Source organism: Gobio gobio (assembly GCF_949357685.1).
Source record: "Gobio gobio genome assembly, chromosome: 10".
NCBI lineage: Eukaryota > Metazoa > Chordata > Actinopteri > Cypriniformes > Gobionidae > Gobio > Gobio gobio.
In genome coordinates this window covers 23541991-23564634 of record NC_137116.1, presented here as the reverse complement: position 1 = coordinate 23564634, position 22644 = coordinate 23541991, and the positions used below count along the sequence as shown (strand labels likewise).

At 41.3% G+C, this 22644-nt stretch overlaps 1 protein-coding gene across 8 annotated transcripts in view; it reads right to left on the bottom strand.

Moving 5' to 3' along the window:
• ubap2b (ubiquitin associated protein 2b) overlaps positions 1–14301 on the bottom strand; it is a 52670-nt gene extending 38369 nt beyond the window's left edge. For 4 of the 8 annotated variants that reach the window (XM_079827923.1, XM_079827926.1, XM_079827925.1 and 1 more), the window contains exons 1-6: positions 14189–14301; positions 13127–13258; positions 12958–13035; positions 8174–8284; positions 7784–7928; positions 7553–7627 (exon numbers count right to left, since the gene is read on the bottom strand). In XM_079827923.1, coding sequence (XP_079684049.1) covers positions 7553–7627; positions 7784–7928; positions 8174–8284; positions 12958–13035; positions 13127–13216 — 499 coding nt within the window. In that variant the 5' untranslated portion in view covers positions 13217–13258; positions 14189–14301. The remainder of the gene's footprint in view (positions 1–7552; positions 7628–7783; positions 7929–8173; positions 8285–12957; positions 13036–13126; positions 13259–14188) is intronic. The other 4 variants (XM_079827929.1, XM_079827930.1, XM_079827924.1 and 1 more) reach the window with 2 other exon arrangements.
• Positions 14302–22644: the final 8343 nt, after the last annotated feature.

The following is a 22644-nucleotide window of genomic DNA, read 5'->3' as shown; positions in this document are numbered from 1 at the left end:
ACGCGCTGCGCGACACATACCGGTATTGCGTTATCATCAAAATTCATATCATAAAAATAAATACCGGTATTGGGTATGAACCGGTATACCGCCCAGCACTACTTATATGTACAGTAGGCTATATACATATGAATTGATACTGAATCAAGATCGAAATCGATATTTGTGCCAATCACAATCTCGCAAGCAAACGGAAAGTTGCTAGACCACCCTGGCTGCAAATTAAATTAGCTGCTGCTAGGGTGTGTCTAGATTTCTAGGCTATCAAAGCGCTGTAACAAAACAAAATGCTGAGTGTTGCTTGGAGAACGCAAAATAGCTTACTTCTGCTGTCATCTTTGTTTGTAACAGTTTTCGTTGATGACACTGAACAAAACAGTCAATATTGTGTCTAAAATGTAAGTAACTTTCCTACTTTTTTTGTTTGTTGAACTTAAATCAAAGTAACATGCACTCATGAAAATACCTCCCTTGTCATGGTATATTATTTAACTATTTATATTTAAAGAGCACCCATCATGGCATTTAAAATGTTCCAAATATTGTTTTAGAAGTCCCTAACAACAGTTTTGCATGCATGCAATGAAAAAAAATACTTTATTTTTCTTATAGTATGCATTTATTTTTACCTGTTTTGACAGCGATTCTCAAATGATTCCTTTAGTGATTCACTTTTCAAAACCCCGCCTTTACGTGACGCTAATCTGCGGTGATTGGTCCGATGACCCAGTCAGTTGTGATTGGTATAGTCTGTGCAGATATTTTCGGAAACGGAACGCCCATCAAAGTCTTATAGTGACAGTAATTTGTTAATATGTGTCAGGAGTTATGAATATGAAAACAGTGTTGGTACCGTTTGATTGTAATATGAGCCTCAGCTGATCTCATTCATAAAAAAACTCCTCTATTCTCCTCACGAAGACTCGCGACAAATCAACATCCCTCAGGGCTTTTAGTTCAAAAGTGTGCAGATGAGGAGACATTGATAGATTCTCATATGTCTGTGTCAAATTTCTAAACAGAGGAGTATTTTTTATTCAATACTTCCTCAAAATGCGCAGATGTCTCTTATGTGTTGTTTTCAATTCATACTGGCAGCCGGAGGGCGCTCTGTGCACATGTAGTCCATATATGGTACAGACAGACGAAGAAGATACCATGTGCCATAATAGAAGTCCAAAAGCTTCCTGAGATCGCGAAACATGCAAATAGAGACATTTGACGACTAATAAACACTCAATCGCGACGATGTATGGTTTGTCTTCAAGCCACTTAGTCTTCAAATGCTCATCCTTGGGCAGATGAAAAAAGTTTGCTTTTGAGTCGCACTTCAGAACACAGCGTCTCGTCGCCATGATGTTTTCTAGTTTTCACTGGCGTCTTGGAGCGCAATAAGTGGGCGTATCGTATTCAAATAACTTGACAAGTTGACGTCATCTAGTCAGAGAAAAAGCTTCGGTCTTCTAACAATTCTTAAAGGTCCCATGGCATGAAATTTTCATTTTATGAGGTTTTTCAACATTAATATGAGTTCCCCTAGCCTGAATATTGTCCCCAAGTGGATAGAAATATTGATCGGTGTAAACCCGAGTTCTGGCTGTCTTTCTCTGCCTTTGAGAAAATGACAGCCCAGACTAGCCAATCCTGAAGTCTCCTGGTTTGACGTCCAAGCAGGAACGGTTACCTCCCTTTCCTCCGCCCAGAGAATCTGGCACGCCCATGCAAGCGCTCGAGAGATCATTGCTTGTGAACGAGTGAATGCTGGCAGTTTCTCAGTGTTTGGATGTACAAATGAAAACAGAAGTCTTTTTTCAGTTCCTTCTGATCTGTGATCAGTGATTGCTTATGTGTAGCTAATTATTTATTATTCGTGCACACGCAGCGGCTTCTCTCTCTCTCGACAGAACGGTGTTTTCGTGTTTTCTATCTTGTGAGTCAGTGTTTTTGTACGTCCTCGTCGCGTCTATCTGTTCTTAAATGTGCATACAGTCGGGAGTTTCTGCTCAACATCGGCAGAGCCACATCTTTAGAGATAAACCTCACGCACGCCGAAGCTCGGCCTTCAACATCCCCGACCCCCAGTACTGCATCTGGCCCACAGCGTAGGCACCAAACGCGGCGTGAGATTAAGCAGAAGGGGGGTAAGCGTGAGGGTATCCGGCTAGGCTAGCCAGCTTTCCCCACAATAAACTGGATTACATTCGATTACTGCTGTTGTGTCTTTGTTTTCATACTGACGCTTTTCATATGATTGGAACATATCTAGAAATAATGCTTTAATCAAACTTACTAACTCGTTCATCTCGCTGTAATGGTACATTGCATGTGTTACAAAGTTGGTAGAATAATGATGAAGACGGACTCAGCGTGACTGGGACTTGTGTTTATTCAGAACTCTCAGATACAAACACAAACTCGCGCTGACAGACAGTGCTCTCACAACTCAGTAGTTACTATAAATAACTTTGTTAGCAATCGCTCCGTCTCCGTGATGTCCGGTTCGCGAACGAATCATTCTTTTGAATCGGTTCTTTTTAGTGAACCGAACCAGTTCACCAAATCGGACTGAATCGTTCTAAACGGTTCGCGTCTCGAGTCAGCGCTGATCCATAATTTACTAAAGTTACTAACTTTCTGACATGAGTGACAGTCCCTCCGACTAGAAATAAACGAATAACCTGAAGTATATTCTAGTAACTACAACAGTTCACTGAACTGAGACATGCGGAGAGAACTGATGAGAAGTGAACTCAGGTCCATCCGTCTCTCTGGCAGCAGCTCGTGCGTCGTAGACCTCGTTAAACCACGCCCCCTCCGCTCATTTCAAATGCAAAGATGTCAGCCAATCACAACAGTGGGCGTTTTTACAGAGGTCTCACAGCAGACACGCCTCTTGAAACAGGGCATTCAGCCACAGGGCAAACAGCAGTATAGACAAAAGCGTAAAAAGTATAGACATAGCCTTTTATTTCTAAATTATGACATTTTATGATGTAAAAATCATACTAACAATATAATTACACCTCAGGAAACACTAAAATAATAGAAAAATACCATGCCATGGGACCTTTAAAAATGACTCAGAGTCGACTCTTACTTTTGAAAGAAAATAACTATATATACGGTGCACTCATATTTCAAACTTTGCAGGATGTTTTTGTTCACTTGGATCTATGTTACACACTACATGAAAGGTAAATTTAAAAATTCCATGATAGGTGCTCTTTAATTAAAAATATAATATGCGGACTGTCCAATGATTACAGTCACCATGTCCGTCAGACTGGAGAAATTTTCCCGGTAATGTGACCACAAATATTTAAGACTCATCAAATCTGAATTTAAGACATTAAGACTTTTTAAGGACCCGCGGACACCCCTTATCTTCCCCTCTCGAGTTGCAGCTGCTTTAAACAACGCATCAGTCACATGAAGTGCCCTACAAACGTTGCCCAGAGTGACACAAATAGCAACACAGGAACAGGCCCCATCCTGCCCAGTCTTAAGATACCAGAATGCATGCCATAGACACATTCTGTCCAAATATCATACACAAGTTTTACTGTGGACAACTACATATTATAGGATGTTTTGAGGTTATCTGGTGTGACTATCTCGGGTAGGGATGAAAACAAGCAACGCAACTATTCAGCCGCACATTCTACACCTGTAGATGACTAGTAAAAACGATATTCAAAAACTGCAAAATTACTTGAATTGGGTGGCGTCATGCACACAAAGTTAAGGTTATGGCTTAGGCTTTTTGATTTTTAATATCTATTCTGAGCATATCAGTAGTGTTCATTTTGCCATTTTTTTAATTTAATCTTAACATGCACTCTCACTGATGAGCACAAATCAAGAGTGTGTAAACTCATATGCATGGATTATTTTACCTCATCTAGTATACTGAATTATAGGCCATTTATCATATAAATTATTATCTCAATATAAATCTCTGGGTGCTTTCAAACTCAACTGTCAGTGTGAAACGGGGCACCAAACCCGAGACTACCTGTAGGATGCACTGAAACAGTGGTGCGATTGTAAAGGCAGCTCTGACTCGGGTGCGCACTTGTTCGGGAAGTAAAACAACAACGCACGCGTTTTAGCTGCATATAGCACCGAATTAAATAAAAGATATAGTTAGGTTAATATAGTTAAGATTATATATTATATATACAGTGTTTCCCCTACCATTGTTTTGGGGGGGCGCCCCGCCCTCCCAAAACGACCCCCCGCCCCCCCTGAATGAATGACAAAAAATATTTGTCATTACGGTCGACAATAAGAATTGCCTGATGGTTCAGTGCCAGCGTGAAAGACACTCGGGCCAAAGCTGCATCTTCACGGAAACTGATCATTTGCGCATTTTTAAGCCTTGCCAATTTAAATATTCAAGCGCTCATAAACGAGAAAGTGTCTCTCAGTTTGATACTCGCGAAGGACAGCAACAACACACACACACACGCACGCCACGCGTCGTACAGCACGCGAATAATCACACAAAATTATATCAAAATGACTGTCTTGTTGAGTATCATCGTAAACATAGTCGGTTAGGTCTTTTAAATGAACGTAAACATGAAATTTGCCAGTCACTGCCAGCATTTATGGTCATTTTCACAAGTTTTAATGGCCCACGGAATATCTGAACATGCAATATATCAAAAGAAAGAACAGACCCACTGTTTTATTCCAGCTTCATACATAATTTTTTTAATCAACACTTGAATGTTGCAAGTTTCATGAAAAAACAACATTTTGAGCATAAAGCTGGAAAAATCACGTTTTTGTAAAAGACTACGCTACGTCCGAACGATGAACAAAACACAGATGTTGTAGATCGAGTCCATCAACACTCCAAAGCTTGACAGTCCTATAACTCGTCCTGGGTTGGCATTTCATTCAATAACATTAGACAGTTGTGATTTATATGCTGTTTAATGGTGATGATCGCGTTATTTTACATATGCATCTGCTTATGATAACGCACGTTCCTACTTCTTCGGCTGTGTTTTGATCAGGAGATTCTGTTCTCGTGCAGGAAATGCGCTACAGTGCCCCCTACCGTATAACAGTGAACACACATGGAAAGCCGGAAAATATCGTCATTGGCTATCTAAATATTGAGACAAAACAAAAGACAAAAGACAAAAAAAAAACTACTCACTGCTCTTGACTGAATAACTTTTAATAAGGGTTAATCTGTATTTATATGCAGTGGCATATACTTTTATGCAGACTATGCAGTGATATTTTACATTTGATTACTATTTTTGTACCTGACAATCTAGTTTAGACCTACATGAAAATAACTGTTTATTTCATTTGTATATGTTTGTTCTGCTGTATTTATATGTGCTTTTGCTCATAATTTGATTATTTGTTCTTATTTTATTACTGACGGTCTTTAACAATATAAAAATATATATATATGAGTTAGGATATTAATTTTTAGAGTCATAACCTTATTTATTAAGCTTATATGGCTCAAAAACAATACTAGGCCTATTTTATTTTATCTGTCGTTTTTTTTGTGGTGGGGTCAGTGAAAATTCTGAGCCCTGAAATATATTCCCCCCAAAAAAACAACAAACACAAAAACACGGATTTGCGTGTAGAACTTTAATGGTAAAAATGTAAAAATGCAATGGAGAAGGTGACGAACCTAAACAGGCAAAAATTAGGGTTTTTTTTCTTAAAAGCAACAAAATCCAGAGCAACAACTCAAGCAAAGCCAACCTCTGTTGTGTTGTAAATAGTTGTGTGATGTATAAATAAATGTTGTTTATATTTATTTACCAAATTAATTAATTGTCTATGGCAACACCACGTATCCGTAACACTCCCGCTCCGCGACACTAGTAGTTACGGGAGGCCCCCCCCCCCAAAGCTGTAAACCTAGGGGAAACACTGATATATATATATATATATTTTAAGCGTTATTTATTAATTATACTCTGTGCCACAGTGGGCAAGTGATGTAATCGGTGTACGGCTGAACACCATGTAACACCGACTATTGCAGCAAGCCTAGTAATGTGCAGTATTAAGATTAAGATTTTAAACTGGTTTATTTGTGTAAATTCAGTTATTTTGTCTTGTGCACAAAATAATGTCAAAATCATTCATGTGAAACCGCTTAGGACAGTACTAAATAGGGGTGTAAATCAGACAGTTATATCGATGTAATGTATCGATTCTCATAGCGAGCGATACCTGCCGATACCTCAAATTCTGCGATACAATTCGATTCAGGGGAATATCGATCGATATATTGATATGATATAATGTGCCTATTTTACAAAACCAGTTAAACTCACAAATTCAACCAAAATGGGTAACGTAACATATGCACCTTAAAAATTGCACTCCCTGTATGACTGAAACAAACCACTTTAGTTTAAATAAATAAAGAAAAATAAAATAATTAAAAAAAAGGGGGGGGGGGGGGGGGTCAAGTCACACGAGATCAATAATCTGATGACAGCATATGACATTGACAAAAGTGAAGAAAGTCTTTCAGGCTTCGGTGCTAAAATATGCAATGTGTAAAATTTAGTTCAAATACAAAAACAACCAAAATGACGTACTCTAGTTGAATAAGAAAAATAAAGCTGCTAATTTAGTTTTTTTTTTATGGCTGCTACTAGTACATCGCAGTCTGGTGCAAATACAGACATGCAAGACTCAAAGCTAAGAATAATCTCTACAGATAACCAAATTACAAGCAACAGCAATACAAACTAGACAAAATGTGTCAAGTTTATTTATCATTTTCTGGCTAATTTACTTTTGTTTATAATACACCATACTTTCACTCAAACTGATCAATTAAAAACAAGTTTAAATGAGGAAATCTTCTATAAATATTTTTAATTCTCCATTTTCTGATATACTCCCGTTCTTGTTAAAACTAGACATGCTTATTCTGTGCATTTGAGCACTTTTTTGTTTGAAATCATATTTATTTTGTCCATAAAATGTGTGCTTTCACTTCAATTGAGCATCAACAGCAAAAATAGACTCGCCACCAAAACCCCAGCTTCACTGCTGCTCAAGTGACGCTCCTGCTCCCGGTGTGAATACACTCATTGGTTGACATGCACGGCAACAAAAACAACAAAACAACGCACACTTGCAGTGTGAAATGGCCGTTGAGCCCTCACAGGTGAGTTTAAACGAGAAGGCACGCATTGGCGCCAGTAATGCATTTGACAGCGATGTGTGAAAATGTGGAGAGCGTAAAAATAAAGGTGTCTCTTGAAAAGATTGATGTATTGTTAACACCTCTAGTACTAAATAAAAAAAACATAAGATGATCACTATTGTTATTATTAACATTTTGCATATTCAACTTATGAGCAGAACTGTACTGTCTAACTGACCCCGAACTTTTGAAGAGTAGTGCACATTATACTTAATAGTTTTCAACTTATATTTGAGTGATAATTTTCATGCAGCTAATCAACTTAAAAAACACTTCAGGGGGCAGCAGTGTGTTAGTGAGCAGTGCAGTAATGTCTTGGAGTGAGTATAATGCTCTGACCTCTCCCTCTTCCTCTGCGCCCACGGTCTCCTCTCTCTCCTGGAGCTGAATCAAACCCGTTCTCTTCCAACCGCCCTTAAAACGACGAGAACAAGAAATGCTCATACAGCTGATATCTAAATCACCACGACAACATTATTATGCAAGCCATTAGATACACTGCCTCAGGCAAAAACAAAATCCTATACATACACGTCAGGACATGTACACTAATCGCACAGAAAGACACACCTTCCTGGCTGCGGCTGGCCCCTCGGCCACGTCTGTTTGGACCCCCACGGCCTCTGCTTTCCCGTTCTCCTCTCTTCTCTCTGCTCTCTGGTGCAGTCCCTTCTTTTCCAACACTTTTCTTCTTGCCAACTGTCTCCCATGAGTCCTGTGCAACCAAAATAGCACAGTGTGAGAATATTTCAAAACCGAATCAGTACGGATGGATTTATTAACCTCATATGTTTACTAAAGATCTGTTGCAGATTAACTAGTATGGCAGGCTAGAAATGTTGGGGGGGAAAAACAATTCAATTCTCAACTCAATCTAGTTTTTCTGGTATAATTAATACCTTTAGAAAATACACTGAATCAGAAATTAGTAAAACAGGATGAACTGCATAAAACGTGCACCTTGACAGTGACCTCCTCCAGGAGGAAGTTGATAGCCCTGTTGACGTCTCCATTGCAGTCGTGAAGGGCCACCATACACTCATCCTGGTTTTTGCCTGTAACCTCCATGAGCTAGAACACAAACACAGCCAAATGCAATCAAACTCTTGCAGATAAGTTTAGAAGTTTTAGAAGTTGCTGTGCGCAATCAGCGTGGGCATTGCAACAGCAAATAAAAATATTTTGTAATACCCAGTCTCTCATGACATTCGATTTATAATATAGGGTCCAGTGAAATCCGTTTTATTTCTCCCAAATGCTTTAATAGTTTAATTTTAACAACCAAAAATACGATTTTGGCCATATTACCCATTCATAAATTGAATTAAAGAAACTTAATATAATCATTTTAACAATAATAGTGCCCTGTGAAATTTTAGAAATTCTTTTTTTTCTGTATTCTGCATTATGATTTAATACAAATTTATCATCAAAAACAGCGGTAATTAAATTAACGAATAAAACTTCATTTAACAATACATTAGGAATGTGACAGTGAAGAAATTCACCCCACCGGTTAATCGATGCGAGACAACACTGATAAAACCGCTATAACCCACGGGGAGCTTTTCAAATCGCTAATTTTAAACCAAAAGTAAAATGCGCAAACTTGGTTTTTGATTTATTCCTCAATCTTTCAAATTGCATGTTTTAGGTGACCTATGCGGTATACTGTAAATTCCATTGTCAGGACTGGATTCCGGGATTCACTCTGCATCACGGAAATCATCCGGCCTTAACCTTAAGTTATAAACGGGACATTCCTGTATCTGCACGGATGGATGTTCTCTCGAATATAGGTAAACATGTTTGATGTGTTCCTCCTTTTTAGCTGCTTTGCACCCAGTTTTGGTGAACTGGATATCTGACCTCGAGACACCCACTCGTTTTTTTTCAATATTCAAAGCATTCCCGTACTGCAAATTTTAACTTAACTTTTAAAATGTTAACTTAATTTTCGACATGGGATAGAGATTAGAGTTAACAGGCTCTGTCTCTGACTGAACGTGGAGCAATTTGAGAGTTTAGTAAAGTGGAAAGTTGCTATGCGCAGGTCAGTGTCCGATTTATTTGAACCAAAAAAAAACACGTTATGGACTCCAGCATTCTGTTGCACGTGCTAATTTAGCTGCTGCTACTTGACGTTCTACTGTAACCATCTACTACTGTAGAATAGCCGATTTTAAGTTTAGAATGCAGCAGAGGGCGATGATGAAACAGCAGAAATGCAACTGTTTCCCCGGTAATCATCGTAAACAAAACCCATACTACTAAACACACAACCATTCAGATTTCTGTATTCGCTTCAGTGCTCATCACATAACTAAATACTTAATACTTAAAGACTTAAGGCTAGATATTGTTTGATTCTTTGTTGTCAGACACACTTTACAATAAGGCTCTTTTTATTTAACATTAGTTCATTCATTAATAAACTGATAATGAAAAATACTTCTAAAGCATTTATTAATCTTAGTTAAGTGTAAATTTCAGCATTTAATAACATTACTAAAATCAAAAGTTGTTACTGTATTATTTAATGGACCTGAGCTTACACTAACAGTTGCTTTTTTTAACTAACGTTGTCAAGTCAGCTTTATTTATATAGCGCTTTTACAATGCAGATTGTTTCAAAGCAGCTTCACAGTGTTAGACAGAAAAATAATGCAACAGAATTTTATTAGGCCGTACAGCCGCTCCGGAGAAAATGGTGATGTCATCTAGCTCATTTCAACTATCATAGTGCCAATGTGGGCAGATCAGTATTTTAGTTTATATGGTTAATTTAGTGTACTAATTAGATTTGGATATTTAGTTGAAAATTTAGTGTCCCCAACTGAGCAAGCCAAGCCAAAGGCGTGTGCATCAAGTGAGATGTTAAAGTGATTTGTTCACAGTCCCAAAACATCTCCAAGTCATGGCAGAAGCTCTGTACATTAGTTAGATATTAACTGTGATATTGTCTATAAAGCCCTGTTTGACATGTACTGTATATTTGATTTGTTCTGATTAAAGTTTCCACATTACTCACATTTACTATCCACTGATGTGCACCTTTAAACCGTAATGTAATCCAATTTAATCTGAGTTTGTACAGGACTTCACATATATGGTGCATTAAACATATTTAACTGTGCTAAATGTTCCTGTAAACTAAATATGAACCAGTTTCAAGCCATTTTAACCTGCGACAATCTAAAACATTTATAGGAAGTTCTCAATTGTTTTGCACAGCATTTGACACGGCAATGGTGAGATAAACAGGCTTTGGTCAGGCTTTGCTCTTTACAGGACAAACCTGAAGCTCCAGTAGTGTTTATAATGATTGAGTGAAAACAGTCGCAGTCTTACTTATGTACATTATCAAAGAATAATAACTTCTGTAAAAAATTTACCCATTCCCTCTGTTAATGCATTAACTAGTGAGACCTTATTGTAAAGTGTTACCTATTGCAGGGGTTTTCAAACTGGGGTCAAGGGACCCCCAGGGGTCCTCCAGAAGTTTCAAAGGGGTCCCCAGAAAATTTCAGAGAATAAAAAGACAAAGCAAAAATGGATAAAGCCTACCGAACATTCTAACCGTTTCATTTCTGAATGTTTCTCTTCTTTCTTGCCGTATACATTCCAGAATTGTATATGTTTGCTTTGTATCTTTAGTGAGTTTCTCACTATAGTCCCTTTTATCTCGCTAACTGGGGTTGTAAGGCAGTTTTCTTAACACAGTACGTAAGCTGCTTACATACATTTATTGTGAAAAATGCTTTTACAAATAATTTTTAATTGAAAATGTTCAGGTTTATACATCCAATGCGCACGGAGGATCGCGCTCGACACATGCGCAGTAAAAAAGTGTCTATGCTCTACCAGACATCGGAGCGCAGCACTGAGTCCTGTCATCAACGGGACATTCGCTGGGCATGATCGGAGAAGAACTGTAGTGCATCCACCATTGCAACATAGTTTGGAAGAAACACTGAAGAATCAAATTCTCTTTTTTTTTTCAAGCTTGTTGTTTTTAAACCGGTCTTTGCACACTCTTCTTCGACGGCTGAACACTGTGCTCAATACTGTGCGTATTGCCACCTAGTGGACTCTTCTGTACTGCTGACGCATGCACTGTTGCACGCGGACCATCCGCGCGGTCTCAATTTGGGCTGCGCGCGGACGGGGTGTGCGAAGTATACCCGGGCCTTAAGGTGTGGACATGCTGATTGGTTTAGTTCAAGCAGCATTTTGATTTAACCAACATTTTTAAAAGTCGTTGCGGTGAGTGCAGTAAGAGTTGTTTGCTATTTGAATCAACAATGACATTTAAAAAAATAAAAAATACGACCAATGACGAGGTTCAGGCTTTTTTTAAAGCTTACAAGAGGACTAAATCCAGCGGGAACTGGAAAGTTGCACGCAGTCCTATGACAATGTTACCGGACTAATCTTCTCAGTACTTTAGACCACGGTGGAAACGCAGACAACAACAGGTCTGGTGGAAAAAAGTTCCAGGGACAAATTGTTTTCCGGGTAATTTCGGTGGAAACGGGGCTTTAGTCAAGACGATCATTTACATTAAACCTTTAAACTAATATAAATAAAGAATGCTTCAGTGCGCCATCGTCCTCGTGAAGCTTAAGAGGTTAAAGGTGCATGGTTTAGAATTCCCCCAGTATATATTTAAATTATGTTATTTATATTAACATTTATATGTTATTTATACTTAAATTAATATAAATGTGCGATTACTCGACTAATTGCATAAATTAACTACTAGTCGACTAGAAAACTGTTGCGGGTAGCCCTCGATATTTTTTTACCATAGGGCTGCAGATTCCAACTGTGTAGTAAGTAGTGCATTTTAATAAAGTGTTGGAAGAATTCAGACAAGAACCTTTAAAGGGTTACTTCTGTGATTTAGCATTAAGCGTTGTATCAGTAGAAACCCAGTAGTATATTCGAAATATGGTACTTTCCCCCCTCATATCCCCCTGAGACGAGAGAATTATGCATTTTATTTCTGTAAAAAAATCATCCGATGACGCAAATATCGTCATTTTGCGTCATCTGAGGATTTTTGGCCAGAGGCTAGAGACTACAGGAGCTAGTTCTGCATGTTATCAACCCGCCCACAGGGGAGGGATCTCACTCACAGAATGTAAATGCACACGCCCGCTGCCGCTCGGCTCGGGCATTCATAACGGAGCGGTACGGAGCAAATTGAGTGTTTCAACTTTTCAATGAATTCCTATGAAAGTTTAGCTTCCATATGCGATCTGATAACGTGCCAGACTGGACACGCGCCGTGAATGACTGCCGCGCTTACCTCAGCTCTTCTCTCGTGATTAATGAAATCTGACTCCTGCTGCATCTATGACATGACTTTCGTTTGGCTCACTCACACTTTATTGAAAAGACACGTTCAGTTTTAAATTTTAGGGTCTCTTCTCTAACTGAACGAAATTATTCGATTACTATGAATATCAAAACGGCATCGGGGTGGTGCCGCGGTGGGCAAGTGATAACCAATAGCCGTGGCTTTGGGAGTGGCCTCGTAGGGCAGCGAAGCAAGTGCATTCTGGGAGTTTTTGTCTTTCATCCACATGAGACAAATACATTTTTTACCAAATTTAAAAACAATTTCACATTTCTACTACATAAATGACAGTTTAAATACACATTTATCTTCCCAGTGCTGAAGTGCTCTAACAGAAAAACTAACTTTTGGCCACAATTCTCCTTTTGACATTGCTCACCTGCTGGACTTTCCCCTCAAAATCTGCATCGTTTTTGTCGTAAATCATCTGGGCGAGTCGGATCTGTTCCGCTGTGGCCTAGAGATAGATGGCAACCATAATCAGAAAACAGTCATACGTAGGTGCGTTCATATGTCACATCCACTGATGGAGTGTGTATGTTGCTCACCTGTATCTGTTTCTGTGAGGTGTGTGTGGTTTGTTGTAGAGCTCTGTCCCGATTGCCCCTGGCAGCATCAGTGACCACTGAAGTCATCATAAACAGTATATACAAAATAATGTATGTACAAAATAGAAAAGTCTGGAGGAAAGGAGGAGACGGAGAGCAATTACTACACACAAGACTATAAAAAAGTATTCCCAAGATGTTTGTGTAAGAAAATGTTAGTGACAGGTGCAAGCAGGCCAGTTTAACTCTCAGCACTGTGCCATGTAAGACTATCAGCCCCCTATCTGTCCAGCGCTTAAATATAGCCATGCAAACATAGTATGGACTGGTGTCCACTTACACACCCACCTAAACCCCACTCCTGAAAAAACACGACTGCAACAACATATAAACAGCTCGATCTTAAAGGGAGAGTTCGCCTAAAACTAAAAGTCAGTCATAAGCGTCTGAAACGATATAGCTGTATTAAATATATATATTTTCTAGTGTATCTCTTTAAAGGCATGATTTCAAAACCTACCGAATATCCCACTTAAATCGGCAAACCGACCGCGCAGTTCGGCCAAAACGCTGTCTATGTAGGGGGATTGATGAGCCGAGCAACGAAAACATTTCAGCTAATGGCCGACTAAAAATAATCGCGGTAACGGTTTGAAATAGCTGCGATCATCATGTATATCAACCTAAAACCACTCCAGCAACCGTTAAATGGCCCGTAGCAACAGACGCACAATCTCGGGCGAGAAAGCGAATTATTTAAGTGGTTTTAGCTCAATTAAAACACATGTGCGTCATATTTAAAGTCAGTTTGGTTAGGGTTATACACGGGATTGTAAAAACAAACAGATGCTAACAGGCTCGGCTAACTGTTTAGGCTGCACCACGCCGCGCCGCTGCTAATGCTACGAACAACCGACAACAGACGTCAGCTCATCTGCCACTAATAATGAGGCGAAATCAAGTCATGTAAACACGTAGTCGCTGGCCAGATAAACACATAAACTCTTTTTACAGGTCGACAGTAATGGGTTTGCTTTCACTTTTTCGGCATCGCAAACATACCCTCTCCGCTCCCTCAAATGCTGTGTTTTTACCTGCCCACCGACCGCACGCGCTTCCCTACAAACAGCAGCGTGAAGTTTGCTGTCGCAACGAGGAACAAGCTGTTTTTCAATATAAAAGCCCAGGCGACATTAATAAAATAAAAGTCTCGAGCCGTGCCGCAGATAATGACGCATTTACTAGGCGTAGATATACAATAGGGACCAAACTAAATGTGTTCCAATTAATTAATTTTCTTTTAAGTATGTAACAAACTTGGGTGTGTCTGATGACATTCCTTCATCATCCTTTTGATACACCCATACCACGTGTGTGTGTGTGTGTGTGTGTGTGTGTGTGTGTGTGTGTGTGTGTGTGGGTGGGTGTTGTTTACCTAAACAAATGTTACTCAAGGTCAAGCAAAAGGGTCTGGCAATTATTTTATTAAAGAATTGAAATAAAAGTCTGTTAGCCCCGTTTGTAGACATGTTATACTCTTTCTGCCTTTGTGCAGCATGGGTTATTTATGTTTTCATGATATTTATATATTATATAACTGTACATTAAAACATTAACATTTTGAAGGAAAAAAAAAGTCTGCCTCTGTTATGTGTTATAGACTGTCCGCTTGAATGATCAAAATAGATCTGTCCTCTTCGTGGTCTTTCTTTTCTTGCTGTGGCATATTTTAAACATTTAAAATATTTTCTGTCTGTTCCTGTGCTTGTTCTTAAAGTACAAACTCTGCATCATTACTGAGACAAACTTTCACCATCCTTTTGGAACAGTTTTTTTTTTTACTGGAAATTAAATCATGCTTCAGTTAATAAAAAGGCACAGAAAAATAATTTCTTTAGCCTGTTCTCTCAAGTGAGCTCAATTGAACTTTCACTTTCTTTATTTAATAAACACGGAATGCACACTGGCTAAACATTTTCAATTCAGGAGTTCTGTTGGAGGGGAACAAAAATACCTTAGTTATACAGAAAAGCATTACACAATGTCAAAATGCTCATTTATATTTAATACAGTTAATAACTAGAACAAATGAAAACAGAAACTGAATAGAAACAAACTAAAGGTGATGATAGCCTACACAGAGCAACTTTTTGAGCAGTGTTGCAGTCAACAGGCAACCAGGTGAGACACGGAGCCCACGACTAAAGTATCCAGATAGAAATTTGTTGCCCATTCTCAATGGGAAAGTGCCCAAGCAGCATCGCTTGGCAACATTGCTCAAAAAAGTTGCCACGTGTATCATCCATAAAATCATCCAGTACAGATGAATAAAACTAAGACAAGAATAACCGAATATCTGTTACATCAGTCATTCAATGTATGTTTTTATTTATAGCAGTTATTTAATAAATTACAGTACATACAGAATTGTGACTATAACAAAACACTCAAGTCAACAATTAATAATATAGCTGGACACAGCGATGACAGGCCCAAGCCCTGATGCAAACTGTCACACGAAAACTTTAGGAAAACTGTCACACACACAAATAGACACACACACACACAGAGAGAGAGAGAGAGAGAGAGAGAGAGAGAGAGAGAGAGAGAGAGAGAGAGAGAGAGAGAGAGAGAGAGAGAGAGAGAGAGAGAGAGAGAGAGAGAGAGAGAGAGAGAGAGATTGAATATTCAACATTCAATACAACAAAACAACAAAAAAACAATATGATTAATTCTAAACTCTAACATGATCATGTGTATATATATATATATCCAAATGCAATAGCTGATAGAAGGAAGTAATTATTTCTGAACACTGTTCTCAGCCACAAGAGTTTGTTCAATCTTTTAAAAATAGACCTATGCTGCTCTCAAGTGGTTATAATATGTATTACTTTTTATTTCAACCAGATAACAATAATCGGCCTGTTTTTAACTTACACATGATGCTTCATTTAAAAAAAATAAAAAGATAAAATAAAAAAGACCAGAAAACAACTGTGTTGGCTACAGTTTATTTCTAATATTTGTATTCTTTTATATAAAAATAAAAGATGTACAATGTATTATCTAGACGATATGAGACAATTCATGGTTTGCTTTTTTGTCCTCACTTTTTGTTTGAGTTATCATATATCCTTTTGCATTTTAGCATGCCCCTGTCTTGGCTTCATATTGACTGAGTTTGGTGGCAATCACATGAATCCTCAAGAAAGATTACTCAGAGCTTGATTTTTCAAACCAAAATAGCTAACTTAACCAATCTGTTCGAGATATCAAAAATCTGCTTGCAATTTAGCATTCTCAATGTGTTGGCTTCATGCTGCCTGTGTTTGATGGAGATTGGATGAATCTAAGAAGTATATCAAATTCCAGAGCAAGTTTTTTTCAAACAACCCTCCATCCATCCATCTTCTTCCGCTTTATCCAGGGCCGGGTCGCGGGGGCAGCAGTCTAAGAAGAGATGCCCAGACTTCCCTCTCCCTAGACACTTCCTCTAGCTCTTCCGGGGGTACACCGAGGCGTTCCCAGGCCAGCCGGAAGACATAGTCCCTCCAGCGTGTCCTAGGTCTTCCCCGGGGCCTCCTCCCGGTTGGACATGCCCGAAACACCTTCCCGGGAAGGCGATCAGGAGGCATCCGGAACAGATGCCCGAGCCACCTCAGCTGACCCCTCTCGATGTGGAGGAGCACCGGCTCTACTCCGAGTTCCTCCCGAGTGACTGAGCTCCTCACCCTATCTCTAAGGGAGCGCCCAGCCACCCTGCGGAGAAAACTCATTTCGGCCGCCTGTATCCGGGATCTTATCCTTTCGGTCATGACCCAAAGCTCATGACCATAGGTGAGAGTAGGAACGTAGATTGACCGGTAAATCGAGAGCTTCGCCTTACGGCTTAGCTCTTTCTTCACCACAACAGACCGGTACATCGACCGCATTACTGCAGAAGCTGCACCGATCCGTCTGTCAATCTCCCGTTCCATCCTCCCCTCACTCGTGAACAAGACCCCTAGATACTTGAACTCCTCCACTTGAAGCAGGAACTCTCCACCAACCTGAAGAGGGCAAACCACCCTTTTCCGACTGAGGACCATGGCCTCGGATTTGGAGGTGCTGATCCTCATCCCAGCCGCTTCACACTCGGCTGCAAACCGTCCCAGTGCATGCTGAAGGTCCTGGTTAGAAGGGGCCAACACGACAACGTCATCCGCAAAGAGCAGAGACGAAACCGCGTGGTCCCCAAACCTGACACCCTCCGGCCCCTGGCTGCGCCTAGAAATTCTGTCCATAAAAATTATGAACAGAACCGGCGACAAAGGGCAGCCCTGCCGGAGTCCAACATGCACCGGGAACAAGTCTGACTTACTGCCGGCAATGCGGACCAAACTCCTGCTTTGGTCGTACAGGGACCGGACAGCCCTTGGCAAAGGACCCCTGACCCCATACTCCCCGAGCACCCTCCACAGGATGCCGCGAGGGACACAGTCGAATGCCTTCTCCAAATCCACAAAACACATGTGGACTGGTTGGGCAAACTCCCATGAACCCTCCAGCACCCTGTAGAGGGTATAGAGCTGGTCCAGTGTTCCACGACCGGGACGAAAACCAGACTGTTCCTCCTGAATCCGAGGTTCTAATATCGGCCGTATTCTCCTCTTCAGTACCCTGGCATAGACTTTCCCGGGGAGGCTGAGAAGTGTGATCCCCCTGTAGTTGGAACACACCCTCCGGTCCCCCTTCTTAAAAAGAGGGACCACCACCCCGGTTTGCCATCCCAGAGGCACTGTCCCCGACCGCCACGCGATGCTGCAGAGGCGTGTCAGCCAAGACAGCCCCACAACATCCAGAGACTTGAGGTACTCAGGGCGGATCTCATCCACCCCCGGTGCCTTGCCACCGAGGAGTTTCTTGACCACCTCGGTGACTTCAGCTTGGGTGATGGACGAGTCCTCCTCTGAGCCCCCAGCCTCTGCTTCCTCAATGGAAGGCGTGATGGCGGGATTGAGGAGATTCTCAAAGTATTCCTTCCACCGTCCGACGACATCCCCAGTTGAGGTCAACAGCCGCCCATCGCCACTGTAAACAGCGTTGGTAGGGCACTGCTTCCCCCTCCTGAGACGCCGGACGGTTTGCCAGAATCTCTTCGAGGCCAGCCGATAGTCCTTTTCCTTGGCCTCACCGAACTCCTCCCAGGGCCGAGTTTTTGCCTCCACAACCACCCGGGCTGCAGTCCGCTTAGCCTGCCGGTACATGTCAGCTGCCTCAGGAGTCCCACAAGCCAACCAGGCCCGATAGGACTCCTTCTTCAGCTTGACGGCATCCCTTACTTCCGGTGTCCACCACCGGGTTCGGGGATTGCCGCCTCGACATGCACCGGAGACCTTACGGCCACAGCTCCGAGCGGCCGCAGCGACAATGGAGGTGGAGAACATGGTCCATTCGGACTCAATATCTCCAGCCTCCCTCGGGATCCGGTCGAAGTTCTGCCGGAGGTAGGAGTTGAAGATCTCTCTGACAGGAGACTCGGCCAAACGTTCCCAGCAGACCCTCACAGTACGTTTGGGTCTGCCGGGTCTGTCCAGCTTCCTCCCCCGCCATCGGATCCAACTCACCACCAGGTGGTGATCAGTTGACAGCTCCGCCCCTCTCTTCACCCGAGTGTCAAAGACATACGGCCGCAGGTCAGATGAAACGACCACAAAGTCGATCATTGACCTACGGCCTAGAGTGTCCTGGTGCCATCTGCACTGATGGACACTCTTATGCCTGAACATGGTGTTCGTTATGGACAAACCGTAACTAGCACAGAAGTCCAATAACTGAACACCACTCGGGTTCAGATCAGGGGGGCCGTTCCTCCCAATCACGCCCCTCCAGGTGTCACTGTCATTGCCCACGTGGGCGTTGAAGTCCCCCAGTAGAACGACGGAGTCCCCAGTCGGAGCACTTTCCAGCACCCCTCCCAGGGACACCAAGAAGGCCGGGTACTCTGCACTGCCGTTCGGCCCGTAGGCACAAACAACAGTGAGAGACCTATCCCTGAGCCGAAGCCGCAGGGAAACGACCCTCTCGTTCACCGGGGTGAACTCCAACACATGGTGGCAGAGCTGGGGGGCTATAAGCAAGCCCACACCAGCCCGCCGCCTCTCACCATGGGCAACTCCGGAGTGGTGAAGAGTCCATCCTCTCTCGAGGAGTGTGGTTCCAGAGCCCAAGCCGTGCGTAGAGGTGATTCCGACTATCTCTAGTCGGAACCTCTCAACCTCACGCACAATCTCAGGCTCCTTCCCCGCCAGTGAGGTGACATTCCATGTCCCAAGAGCCAGTTTCCGTGTCCAGGGATCGGGTTGTCTAGGCTCCTTGCTTCGACTGCTGCCCGATCTTCTCTGCACCGGCCCCTTACGGTCCCTCCTGTGGGTGGTGGGCCCACGGGAAGGTGTCCCCACGTCGCTCCTTTGGGCTGAGCCCGGCCGGACCCCGTGGGGGAAGGCCCGGCCACCAGGCGCTCGCATACGAGCCCCAACCCCAGGCCTGGCTCCAGGGTGGGGCCCCGGCTGCGCCGTACCGGGCGACGTCACGGTCCTCTTTTTTTTGGTCATCATAAGGGGTTGTGAACTGCTCTTAGTCTGACCCGTCACCTAGGACCTGTTTGCCTTGGGAGACCCTACCAGGGGCATATAGCCATCAAACAACCCTAAATAGCCGAATTCTGGTTGGGCGGAGCTTATGACTTGCTCAAAAGCCCCAAAAACCCTGACAAAAAATAAGAACAATCCTAAAGAAAACCAAAGGGCCTTCGCCCTTAAAGGTCCTGTTCTTCGTGATCCCATTTTTCAAACTTTAGTTAGTGTGTAATGTTGCTGTTAGAGCATATACATGGATTTCTCGGCGACGTCATCACTGCTTGCGCACGCACCCGAGAGGCAGAAAGAAGAAACCTCTCGTGTTGTAGGTTAGTAGCGGCGTGTCTGTAAGTAAAAATGCCAAGGAGTTGCTGGGTGGTTAATTGTACCAACAGAGCCAGTGCTGGGTGCCTGATGTTTAACATACCTAGGGGGAAGCATGCGTTTGCCAAAAAAATTTTTTTGTTATTGCAGGTACATTTTGATAGGTAGACGTACCCTGCCATGCATTTGCAGTTAGCTGTGAGGATGTACCCAAGGGCCTTGTGGACATACACCCAGGCATCATAAGGCTTGGCTTTAATCCCTTGCCTTTGACTAGGGAGCACACCTGACCTAAACACGCAAAAATCCGGTGCAGCATCAAAGTATTTAACAAGCTGCACATGACCGCACGTAGTTGTATGCATCAAGGGATTTGTACGCTCTGTTTCTCTAGTATACACACTTGGTGTCTGAATTAGATAATTGTATATATCAGGCCATTCAATTGCTGGCCATTTTTTGTCATCCACAATCCACAGATCGTCATGTATAGCGTAAGGATCTGGCAAGATCTCACCATTGCTGAGAGTAAGTTTTTTTATATAATCGGCACGGTCGGAGGTACTAAGGCTTCCCACGTAATCCATTGTCAAATATTTTATTTACAGTTTAGTATTTTGTGTATATATGTGCAGTCATGAAATGTGGCAGGTCGTAAAGTAACGTAAACAAGCTTAACGTAAATAAAAACAAATTTGCGCTGTATGCGGCTAGTACATTACTAGCCTAACATGATCATTCATACATGTATCACAGCAACACTGCAAAATTAAAGACAGACAAACAGATCCAACTAAAAACACGTTTTATTGAGTCAGCAGTTATATACAAACAATAAGGAAAGCTTCAATACTTAAGGTTGTTGCAGTAGCGGACCAGCTGAGCGATCTGTCTTTCTGCCTCCAGGGGCCTGTTTCAGAAAGGAGGTTCAACCAACTCTGAGTTTAAACCTGAACTCTGAGTTGACTTACTCTGAGATGGGAAACTCTGAGTTTTGGGTTTCAGAACAGCTGAATTGAGGTAGTTCAATCAACTCTGAGTAGACTGACTCTGAGTTAAGCTCATGCACTCCAACTATGAAAAGTCACGATCAATGGAGCTCCGAAATTACGATTCACCATGGCAACAGCACCCAACAAAAAGACGTTTGCATACTTCCGGGTCAATACACAAGTTTAATTCTTAATTATTTTAATTAAGTTTAATTTTCATGGTATACAAAAGGCAAACAAAGAATGTGGCAGCAGCTAAAAAAAAAAAAAAAAAAAACATAATTCAATCAGGAAAAGCTTTAAGCATAAAATGTTCATGGGTGTAGGTTTAATGACATTACAAACATTTGACATATTAAATAAATATCATTCAGTGTCCAATGTGCAGCAGCTTTTCTCACATAGACCCTTTTCACAGACTGTGATGACGTGTTTTAATGGTCATCAATATCGTAAATCCTGCAAAGTTTTGTGTATTATTTTTTTTTTGATGTATGTACATTTATAACACTAATACTTTGTATTATATTACTTTTGCATCAAATTACAAAAATCAAGTTACCGCTGCTGTGAGAGTGTTTCTAATACAGCGTCTATGGGAGTGATAGTTAAAATTAGCATCTTTCTCTCTTTTCACTGCAGTTATCAATCTTACTTTAATTTTTCCATCTTTTTGAAAGTTGTGAAATCACTATTGTGGAGTTTTTCTTTTGCTATCTGAGCAAATGGAGACACAAAAATATATATGTAATGTATTCTCTCATTCACCGCTATAAGAGTTAACCCAACTATGACGACTTCAGCTTCGGAAACCCAGAAATGTGAAAAGGGTCTATGCTCTTTACACATAATGAAATGTTCTCTGATCCCACCTGTTACATTTATTAATCAGGGGAATGACATTAACATTTGACTTCTATTCAGGCCAGCCAAACTCCAGCACCACTGACAGATGAAGAGGAGATGGAGGAAGAATATTAACACCCAACAGGAAAAAGAATAAAGTATTTGTAGGAAATAAAGATGACTATAAAAAAATTTAAATAAATGTATTTAACAGCTGTGGTGGTGGTTATGGCATATATCTCGTACTACCATCTGGCAGCATCCTTCCATTCCATACAATAATCCGTTTTAAGAAAGTGTGATGATGGGTATATGAGTGTCATAAATGCATCCCACCACTGGAAATCCTAAAGGAAATTCGAATTATTAGGTTACTTCTAGAGGATTATCAAGTGAACGTCAGGATCCTGTATAAAACATGCCATTTTTGTCACTTTGACAGTGTCCTCATGTGCTTTTCTTACTTTGTATTTTTGTCAAGTGGCAGAAAATTTAATTTCTTTTAAGTAAACTTTGCTTACTTTAGATTTAGATTAAATTTATAATTTTTTTTATATTTATACTTGAAATATGACCAAAATACTCAGTAAGAAAAGCATTTGTGGCGTTTGAATGAATGAATAAAGTATTTAAACACTGCTGGTGCTTTAAAAAGGGGGAGGAGAACGAAAGAAACTCTGGGTTTACCGAAGAAAACCTGCTTCTGACCAGGTTAGGTTCACAGAGTAAGTTACCA